The following is an 11,273-nucleotide window of genomic DNA, read 5'->3' as shown; positions in this document are numbered from 1 at the left end:
CTTTTAGACGAACAGATCAACTGCCACCTGATCAATCGTCAACTTACGCACCTGAACTACCAGTATTTCGACACTCATCATCATCAAAGACAGCAACATCAGTGTTGACATTGATGCTTCACTGCCGTACATACTTCGACACTGTCTGGTTGGCAAGTGCTAATACTTCAGTATTCCTTTATCCCGACGAAAACCAGTCTTTCACCACATCCTCAAGTCGCATGTAACACATGCCTGTCCTTCAGGGCTTGATTGAATATACAAGGCTATCCAGATATAGTCAGCAAAGAGAGCAACTTAGCGGTATTCAATATTAGCGATAAAAACTCAGCAATTACAAAACCAGATGGCCCACATAATACACCATACATCACCCTGTAATCACACCTTGTAAAACGCGCCAACCATGCCGAAACTTTTTTATCCCAGTCACCCCGCGAAATTTGCACTACCCATTATGAATTGACTCGTGCTTCTGCCCAAGAACAAGTCATATATGCCTTCTGATTTTCTCGCCCTTCAGAAAAGGAGCTAAAATCCAACGAAGTGCTGACACGTACAGCTGTTTTGCATCGATATCGACTTTGCAATAATCCCCAGATGACGAATCTTTCTTCCTTTGCAATTTACATGTGTATCACACGAACCTTAGAACGATGCAAGAAAACAGTAGACAAACTTACCGTAATAACCTTGTCCCCACGGTCCCGATTCGCTTCAATATCTTGCTCCAACGAGCCTATCCGTTCGTAGGTCAGTTTGGGTATTCTTTTTTGCAACAACTGTATTTCTTCTTTTTTATCTCTGATCCAGTCTTCCAACTGTAGGAGAGTGAGAATGACGTGACAGCCGACAAGGTCATGATGTGACATTTTTGTGAAATCTAAGCACTTAGCTGAATGGGGATTTCATCGAAGGGAATATTCATTCATAGCTTGCACTTACGTCCTCAGCTTCGTAGTAAAATTCGTACAGTTTGGAAGTTTTCTCCAGTTCCAGCGTTAACTCATCAGCTTTGTTTCTATTTGCCTCAAGCCTAAAAGGTAGAGGATTCATTTAAACCAGACTTGCAGATTCCTGTACAATCACGATTTACGAGCGAAGGGATGTTAAAATAGGGAATACAAACAAGTTTGGAAGACCGAAACAAGTGTATCTTGAATAAGCATACAAACATCTCGGAGTATTACCGCGACTGTAGACCCAACTTTTTAACTCATAAACTATATATGGAGAATGGGGCAGTTTGTCACCAGCTTTCGAGAACTGACCACGTTTGTTTCATCATTCAATTCCGAACCCGCGACATGACAACTTTCGTATCCTGCTTGAGAACCACCGAAATGCTGGGATGAAAGACCTGGAGCTTCACTACTGGTCATGTTGTCGAATCAAGTGAAATAACAATCTTCGTTGTCACACAGTGTGATCGTCATTGTGAAGCACTGTGATTACCTTGAAAAATTTTGTTGATCACAAAAGGCTCCGGTAATCGTGCTATGTAAGCAACTCGAAAACATCGGTTACGTTCGCCACCATGCCATAACTAAAATCCATTATTGACCCAAGCCCAGGTTGGAGCCAATTGAAAAATTAATCTATTATTGCTTGCTACAGAGAGACTACTTAAAGGGACTTACTTACTAACTTCTGACAGAGAAGGAGTTTAAAGGAAATTTCCTGGCAGGACGATATAACATCTCCCATCGTGGTATTTTCATTTTTGCTCCCTCAGCTGTGGTCACATGGAAGGAGAAGAGGCTGAGCTGTTTTTAGAGCATTTACTTACATTCAGGCATAATTTTACCTAGTCGCTTAGAAAACACTTCAAATAGCTGCCTTCAACTGTTTGCTTCTCCCATCATCTCTTCATTTGAAGCATCCGAGGAGATGTGTAGCGCCGGACATCATGACCTGAGCCGCCAGGTTGGATGTTCACGAGTGTCGAAGAGAGCCTTATGTGCGTCACTGTCAGGTCACTGCATGCTGACCCGGTTGTCCGATAAGTCGTTTTTTACATAGGACCACAGGAAAACAGACTGCGCAATACTGGAGAGTCTAAACTGAGAAAATATGGACGAACACGTGAGTCTCAAACCAATTGCCACCCATATATGCCGAACGAGTAAAAGCACATATACCATGGCACAAAAAACGTGATTGAATTGGGAATGGTGACCATATGCGAGGCGCAAAAGCAAATGCACGGACGCAAACGTAAAGGATCCAGGATGTTAGTTGAATGGGAAAAAAGTTAATGGAACGATATTTTGAGGAATGTTACTGTTACGCTGAAGAGGGAAATACATTTTCACCTGTCTTCCGCTACATAGACGAAATTAACAACAGACATCAATCCGACTGAGCTCCAGTGGTGTTATAGAGTTGGACGATTCTAGTCGCTACAGACGTGGAAAGCGGTCTTTTTGTTCTGACAGTCAGAATAAATAATTAACGTTTACCGCATAGGAAAAAGCAAGTTAAATAACAGTTCCGCCCTTGATGGAGCAATCAGTGATGACGTGACCTTGAAACCTGACTGCCCTGAAGCAAATGAATATTAAGAATTACGGACTCGTTCTATCTAAACTACAAATCCTTGAAAACGAGGCTGCGGAGGATTGTACTGACTGGGTAGACAAAAACCCCAGAAAATTTATTTGTCATTTTGGTGAGATTTTATCATTCCATTGGGAACTTGATCCTCTTCTATCCGAAAGTGTCACTATCTGACTGGTGTCCGAGAAAGTGTGCTGCGAGAAACCATGTAAAATTTCCGAAAGTGTCACTATCTGACTGGTGTCCGAAAGAAACCATGTAAAATTTGAAAACCTATTAAATAAAAAAGCATACTTCCTGCATGTAAACACTAATTAATACTAATTAATTAATACACAAACAGAATAAAAAATAGTTATAATCAATATGAACCATTCGTGGAACCCAGTCAAACTCGTGTAATATATGGAAGAAGTCCCTATTACAAGGGATCACCCCAAACAGTGGACCCATGTGACAGGCTTACCAGAGTTCGTTGTCTGTTCACATTCTTACTTATTATGTCTGGTCGATCTACGTATATTTAACCATGCTTGAAGTAGAACTCTCAAAAATGCATGAAAAACGTGAGACGCTAATAAAAATCTAAATGCGCATTTTGTACGCGGAATTTTACTGAATAAAGCAGATACTTGTCGATTTTTTCACTGGTTTTAATATTAATCTCCTTTATTTTCCCCTGACTTGGCTCACCGGTCGTCCTTAGATTTATAAACAGAAAATTGTCCATCTCAAAGTATAATTGAAATCTCCCGATAAACCAGTGTTACCATGCCGGTCAATCGTCACGAACACGTGCTCGAACGCAGCCAAACAATAGAAAGCCCAGTTCTCATCTGACAGTCAAGTATGTAGACAAAATGCACAGTCAGTGTTTGTAACTGTATGAAATTAGTTCAAACGGTGTTTTCTTACGCATCGATTTACATTTTCCTCACATTGACCACAGATCTACAAGTGTTGTTCATGCCTGGGTACTACTCAGCACGGCTGGCTCGTAATAAATTTGTATAGAAATATTGAAATGAGGCTTGGCTCGATGACAAATAATCTACTCCACATTTATCCGAGAGATCCAGGGATGCACGGGCTAAAATGCACGTGACCAATGAAACAAAAGTCAGCGGATAAAAATTAATGTGGATGTAACAATTTTCAATTGTACAGGACCCTAGAAATATCAACACTCGCTAACAGATTGAAATCGGTACAGCAGCTTCCCGTGACGTCTTGTAACTTGGACTGAACGATCTATACCAAACTTTCAAGGACAAAAACAACCTGGTTCTCAAGATACGTGCATTTACACATGTGAAATGGTGGACTAAACAACCAGTCACATAAACGAGCTCACTCCTGTTGGAAATTTCTTCAGAGGTTACAGGAAAAATTAAAATAACCAACGTTGAAAGCACGCCCTATGGCACGCCTTGCAATTTGTAGTACTACACGCAAATCACCATCTCTAAGGCAACACTTGTTAGGCAGTGTCAGGAATGCGCACCAGAAATAAGCAGTTGAAAGAAAACTTTACACAGCCAAAAGATAGTTCACGGTCATGCCAAACTGCTTTCACACACCTCGAAATCCAGAAAACACCTGCTGGGAAGTAGTAGGGTTAAAATCGCCAAATTATTTGGTCATTTTGGGCTGGTCAACACTCTATCCATTAAAACTGTGATCATCTACAGATGTAGACCAATTCCGGCATCTGTAGTCAGGCTAGCATCACCTCAGTGTGCAAGCTTCAATCTCGTTCACCTCCTTACATGTAGGCGCTCGGCCAACTGCTCTGACAGAACTGATAGACAACTTTGACTTAGGCAGGAGGAACTTATTCCAGGTTGGATACAGCCACCCATGAATCAATCGATCCCACCACACCCAAATACTAACTCAAAAGCAAGGGCAAGTGGGCGGTCGGTACCAGCCTTGTTAATATCCCGTCATTGACCTGAAATCGGGCATTGTGACGATGCGGCAACTAAGTTCGACATCGTGTACGGTGAGATGCTAGAATGTGCTGAATCCGTTCCAATCAAAAGATAGAACTGTGTTAAAAAGAGGAAGCAGTCATATCCTTGGAACTCGTTTGGTGGTTGATTTGTTTACTTATCTGACAGCCTTCTGCGAAATACACCCGGAAGGTACAGCGGTGTACACCTAGTGTATCGTTCACTTTTCGAGTCAGAAAAATGCAAGCTGAAATGGGAAACCTCGATTTCCACAGCCGAATAGAAATAGAACATAAAAAACAAGCAGCATTTTGACAGAATATCGCACATCGGTGTAGATCTCGGGTATAACACACCGCGGTACAATCCATAATTTTCCGGTAGCTGCACGTAGTTCCTCGGTGATATGATACCTCGAGTCGGGAAGCGACGTAGACTTGTCTTTTATATTTCCAGCACCTGACCGTCTCGTTTGTGGTTTGCTGAAAACTCTCTGCCTCAACTACTCGTTGTGTTACTTCATCATGGCAACTTCCCAGGTTGTTATAAGCTACTTGGAGGTGGGCCTTCACCCCGCGTCCCCGAAGATGGCATTTGCTTTTTGATCAATTGTTATGGCCTAGTCGGTTTGGTCGCTATCATGAAGCAATGGCATCATAACCGTTGATCCGGCCCTGATCTGTGATTCCAACGTAGCGCTGTATTTCTCACGCCAAATTAGCTACAGTCAAATGTGTGTTAACAAGGACGTGTTCTGAATAGCTATCCATGTAGCTATAAATTGTCCCGTGACATATTCCGACTCATGAGAAATGGTTTCACTAACGCCGCACATACATCCAACTGTAGGACATGATTGGGACGTATGGTTCACGGGAAGGAAATCTATCCGAAAGGCTGTGTGCACAGTGGAAAGCTGAAACGTCTGAGCGCATAGAACTATCCCTTTTGAATACTTGAGATATTACATGACCATAAGATCTGTATAATGTTTGGGAAGGTGAAAGTCAGTAGCGTACTTGATCCGAGTTACTGTTCGGCACTCTTTTTTGACAGGCACGAAGATCGATCCAAACAGGACAGGCTATTTCGTTGAATGCACATAAAGACGTGTATGCATGGACAGTTCAGTGTAATGCAGTGGTTGAATTAATCGAAATTATGTATCAATATGCAGCCGGAAGAAACTACACTCTCGAATTGGATGTGCGAAGGATACTAATGAATAATAAAAAATTCAAAGCTGTCCCAACGTAACACATACATTCAGCATAGAAATGTGCAAAATATTATCTCAGTTAAAAGATAATCGCTGTGTACAATTACTAGGACCAATTCTTGGGAGAGGAAATCCGGCTCCCCATGTCCGATTCTCCACACGCCTGTATTGCATTGTAGTTACATATATATATAAACGTTCAGCTGTAGCACATTTTCGGTGCCTAGCTGCCATGCCACCCGAAGGTTGCACGAGGGCTGGGATACTTCCAGGTAACCCAAACCTAGACAGGGGAAGTCGAGAGGCGGAGGTTGGGTTCGAACCACGGACCTTCTGGTCAGCAACTTCGCGCTCTAACTACTTGGACCATCTCGCCCCCTTAAAATACACAATTTATAAACCTACTCATTAGATGGAGAGAAATTATAATCACATACATTGACAAGTCGTGGTTCTCCGATTGCCCGTGACTACATTTCATAGGTGTCGACGTAACGTACATCACGTTATACATCATATGAATTAACGGCGTGAGGTTCACGGGAAAAGGTTGAGAACCACAAAATTAACCGGTCGTTGCCAGACACGACGGCGGTACACCACGTTGTCAGCTAGACTGGATTGTTAATAGTACAAGAAGACGAGATGCCTCAGTGGTTAGAGCGCGAATTTACTGACCGGAAGGTCCGTGGTTCGAACCCGACCTCTGTCTCTCGATTTCCCCTGTATAAACATGAGCAACCTTGCAGTATCCCAGCCCTTGTGCTTCCTTCGGGTAGCATGGCAGCTAGCCACCAAAAGGGTGCTACTGCTGAACGATTCATTTATTTATTTATTTCTCGACAGGTTCCACTAGACTTGGCTTCATTTGGTTAGTCGGAAATTTCTCCTGGAATACACTCACAAAATTATCCATCGACGTTATAACGATACTGGTGCACGGAGTGATAGAGCGCACAATGATTGGATATTTGGTGAGAACGCAAAATATGCGGCGTCCATTTAAAACTGTCGTACATCTTGTGGCAAATTATTTTTTGATTAATATCTGAGATCAGCTAAATAGTGAAAGAGGTACTGGTTCGAAATTCCATAAAAGACGGGCGTTGACAACTTCCGCGCAGGTTACCTACGACACACTAATGCGATGTTGATTCCCAAAAGGCAGTAAACAGCTTCGCAGTGCTCCTTGGCATTTGGGCATAGACTGATTTCACTTACAGAATGAAATCCCGACTGAATGATTTGTACCAGCCAGCGAGGCACAGTAGTGTTAAAAGCTCGAGTCGTTCACTCTATACATAACGAACTAAAATCACGCACTTACAGAACTTGCCTAAACTACCCGGATACAGCTGAAACCTCGCCTCCGCTGTCCATGAATGTATGGCGGATTTTTTGAATCACACCCTCCACAAAAAATGATTCCGCCGAGATATCACGGATGCCCAGAAAACATTGCTTGGTGGAATAAGGGCTGTGCTACTTCTATGTATAATGGTCCTGAAACAGCTTAAAGACTGTGTGTGCGCGCGCTATATTCAGATTGTAAGAGACATGTGAAGCCAAGGGGCTGCAGCAGGTAATTCTCTTCTACTTTATAAATTGAATACAGGAGACCCAAGGCTACCAGTCAGTATCAAGCTTTCAACAGCTGTAGGTTTTGCGACAAAACTGGGTTTCACAATATCGGTATGGGAGAATGAGTGAATACACGCCCAGCTCAACCATACAGTATAGTCGTTCCCACAACCGGTCTCACTGAGCAACTAAGATCAGATTACCGTTTCGCTTGACTAATCGGACTACGAAGGCTTGAAAATTTATCTCAGATGATCAGAGCCTTTGTTCCCGGATAAAGTTCGCCCAACAACTCAAAAAGCCATGAAACACATACACTATCATATCGTTCTTCTCGCAGCTTGACAGTGTCGTTTATTTAGCTAATATCATATAATGTGAGTAACTAGTCCGGTTTTCACAATTCGGATGTTCATAACTCGAATAGGATAATTGGTAGATGGTTTGCTGTCTCCGTTTGGTAATCCTGGGGATGGTGTCCATACACTGTTGCACTGAATGCAAAACGCCATTTGGTGTATCGGTTCTTCCGGATTTTCACTGGTCCTAATCCACCTAGGACAATGCAGTGTTCAACATTCGTTACCTAACGCAGTCTTCACGAGACTTACAACCAAATCATTCTCGGTAAAACAACCCTCCATCTATCCTGGCGTTATTACCCTGATTAGCCTCCACGAAAATGAGAAGTACTGTGCCGCAGTTCCACTCCTATTAGAAATTTTCAGGGGTTGAAAATCCGAATATCTGGCGCGCAAGACAGGCGTAATGCCACTACCTCATCAGGCGCCTGATTTATCACGCCTGAAAGCCTGATCAAACTGGGGTTGTGTTTGGTTGGCCAGACGTCTGTAACCACGAAAATCTAGCAGATTTTGAATTGAGAAGTTGTAGTGATGCCTATGGTCGGAAAATGCACCTAAGACTAGGCTCGAAATACAAACTTCCACCCTAGCAAGGAGGCAACCGCCCATGCCTACTCTTCGTTACAGTCATGCGCTTGACCTCCAACAAACCCATGTCCCAAGGATTTAAAAGTTGACCAAGAACAACGGCATTATTACACGTTTTTTGTGGCTTCTAGAATTTTCCAGACGTTAAGGCTGTTCTGAGGACTCAATTAATTTCAGTCTATTTATTTAGCTGCAAACTATGCACCAAACTATGATGCACTCACTCAACAAGGATAAGGAGAATAAGCGAATGACAGTCACGCACTGAGGGTGACGACCCAAAAAGTTCATCTGGGCTGAATCGCTCTGTTTGTCCGACATGGCAGGATGTGAGAGAGCCACGAATTGAACGCAACAGCAGAAATTCAGGGCCGCTGTGGGTTTTCATGTAAATCGCTGGAATGTAGGGAGAGATTCGGCCGGTGTTGAAATGAGAATGCATCGAGATTAAAGGACTCCGTCAATCCCACCAGCTGTGTAACAGTGACTTCGTTGCAACGCGCTTGAACGCTATCCAAGCGCAAGAGGGGTGGCAGTGAACAGACTAATGCATCACTTGGAAGTACGAGTGGGAAAACTTGGTGTTCAATTACCAGAAGAGCTTCAACCAACACATTTCTGGAGTGTATCCACCAGTTCCCCATTTTGATATTGAATTCACTCATGTTGCTTTGAGACCTGTCACTGTTGCATGCCTGCTTTTCGGTAATCTGCAAGCGTGTTCGAAAGACAAGATAAGATAGTCCAAACAAAAGGCAGATGACCTTGTTGCTTAATACCGGACCTATGGGCTCGTTTCTACAAGCAGGGTTGCCGAGGCTGCTTTGTATTCGCACAATGGAATTGAATTTTCGAAAGCTATGACGTGTCCCTGATGGACTAAAGCAATCGAGCAATTAAGTTCAGAGTACCAGTCCAGACTGTTGAGCCCCATTTAGGCATTCCGGGGTCTCGGCGGTGCTGGAAAATTATTCCACCGGACTTTTCTGCCATAGTTTTGATTGCTTCAGTGGACAAGGAAATTTACTGAGCTGCAAAAATATTAATGTAGATTATAGGATGGTTTTTGGTTTGGGCACATACGCAACAAAATGCAACATGTTAGCACAAAAGGTTTTACTGTGCGGCTACTAGGCCCCGTCGCCGAGCGGTGTAGTATTTCAGCTCCTCATTAGTTGCTATCTGGCGATGCATCAGGATATGGCAAAAAAATTTAGTGTTGTCGCGGAGCCACACCTCCATTCATAGGCACAGTGAAATGGCCAATGCAGTGAAACTGTGGTTTGTGTCAAGATTGCAGGGTAGTGTGCCGTAGCGTTGGCACATGCATCACATTTTGATGATGATTGCAGATAACAAATGATGCGCTCTTCAACCAAAGGCTGGTCACAGATGTGATTGAAAAATCGAGGTTCAACGTAGTAAACCCGTCACCTGAGTGAAAGCACATTCCACATACAGAACATTATCACCTGCGGAAGAGTCCAGGTTCCTCCTATGATTGTTCGACAGCAAAGATTTATATCCCTTTTGGAAAGGGAAATTCAGGTCTCATGACAACTCACTGCGCTCCCTACTGACCTATTTCAAGGCCAAATGCATCCTCCCGGCTGCTTACTAAAAATTGGACGCAATCAAAGCAACTACCAATGATGATCGGACATCTTGGCAAACTTGACACAGAACACTTCACGCTCCACCAACTCATTAAACTGCTTTGGTCACTCAAGGGTACCTGTGTGACCCGCTTTGTTGGACTGTTCGACACGTTTTTATAACTCCCTAAAAAGCACGCAGGTTCTGGCTCCTGTAGTTAGTAGAATCGAAGGAAGACGAACGTCTTTCATATGTGAGACTAACAAAAACTCAACTACTTAGGTTCACGACCTCAGGGCGAATTAGAGACTATGATCAGTTGTGAGCGGTAATCACTATCTTCCGGCCAAAAGCGCATAGAAAGGAACCCGACCAATTCCCTGATGTCCGAGGACACAGAAGTTTCGGAATGCAGAAGGTTGGGATTACTACTTTATGCCATTATGGTGTGTGTTGTTTCATTATCCTGAGCTAGCCGGGAGGAAGCAAATCGTTCAACTGTAACACCCTTTCGGTGGCTAACTGCCCAAAAGAAGCACGAGGGCTGGGACACTGCTAGGTTGCCCAAGTCTAGACAGGGGCAGTCGAGAGGCAGAGGTCGGGTTTGAACCACGGACCTTCCGGTCAGTAAATTCGCCCTCTAACCACTCGGGTCATCTCCCCCATCGCCGCCCCCCCCCCTATCTTGGGTCATCAGCAAAACGAAGGACAACTGATCTGAAGGGTAGCGTGATGTCAGTCAGAAGAACGTGAGAATGCGTACAATGATTGGCTGGTCAAGTGGGAAAACTCGACACATAGAGCATCTGAGCGTCTTGTAATGTGTTCTATTGCCACTTGACTGGTGCACCAAACTATTGACCATTTTTACTCATTATCATTCATTCAAATTCGGTGCTTACAGCCGAGCCAAGCTTTCTATGTGAGAGCACAGACGCGTAGCCTTGACGGGATGTTCGCGTTTGACAAAAACCCCGAACGCTGACTGGCGGCGGTGATTGTTCTTTGGCTAGTCAGGTAGCGGACTACCAAAGGCTTCTCCTTAATAATACGGTTGGGGATACTGTGCACCAAGAAGAATTGCTTGGGCTACACAGTGGCGAAATATCTCACGAACATTTTAATAGGGGATATTGCATGAGACCTTGGTAACTGTCAACAGGGCGTAAATGTTACCTGAATCAGGTGAACAAGATTTTGAATCGACCGATGCCCAAAAGTGAAAATGCGAACAGCACTTTTAACAAGAATTATAAATCTTTGATTGTAGCCTGCCTTTCCAGCCCACTAATTTTCGGCTATTTGGGACATCAGAAAATGAGCACTTTACCTTTAAAAGGCCATACTATGGTTAGTGGTTTTGTTGAGGATTTGTAAACTTATGAGAAGTAGGATCCCAGCATTTTGTTA

The 11,273-nt window shown here is 43.5% G+C and overlaps 1 protein-coding gene across 1 annotated transcript in view; it reads right to left on the bottom strand.

The window, feature by feature from the left end:
* Positions 1-683: 683 nt before the first annotated feature.
* Positions 684-11,273, bottom strand: part of T265_14722 (hypothetical protein) — a gene marked incomplete at both ends in the record, with an annotated part of 29,630 nt that continues 19,040 nt past the window's right edge. The window contains 2 exons of the mRNA XM_009174955.1: positions 684-821; positions 946-1,036. Of these exons, the coding sequence (XP_009173219.1) occupies positions 684-821; positions 946-1,036 (229 nt within the window). The remainder of the gene's footprint in view (positions 822-945; positions 1,037-11,273) is intronic.

Source organism: Opisthorchis viverrini (assembly GCF_000715545.1).
Source record: "Opisthorchis viverrini unplaced genomic scaffold opera_v5_250, whole genome shotgun sequence".
Classification (NCBI taxonomy): Eukaryota; Metazoa; Platyhelminthes; class Trematoda; order Opisthorchiida; family Opisthorchiidae; genus Opisthorchis; species Opisthorchis viverrini.
Note: the sequence above shows the minus strand (reverse complement) of the source record. Positions and strands in the feature narration are given on the sequence as shown.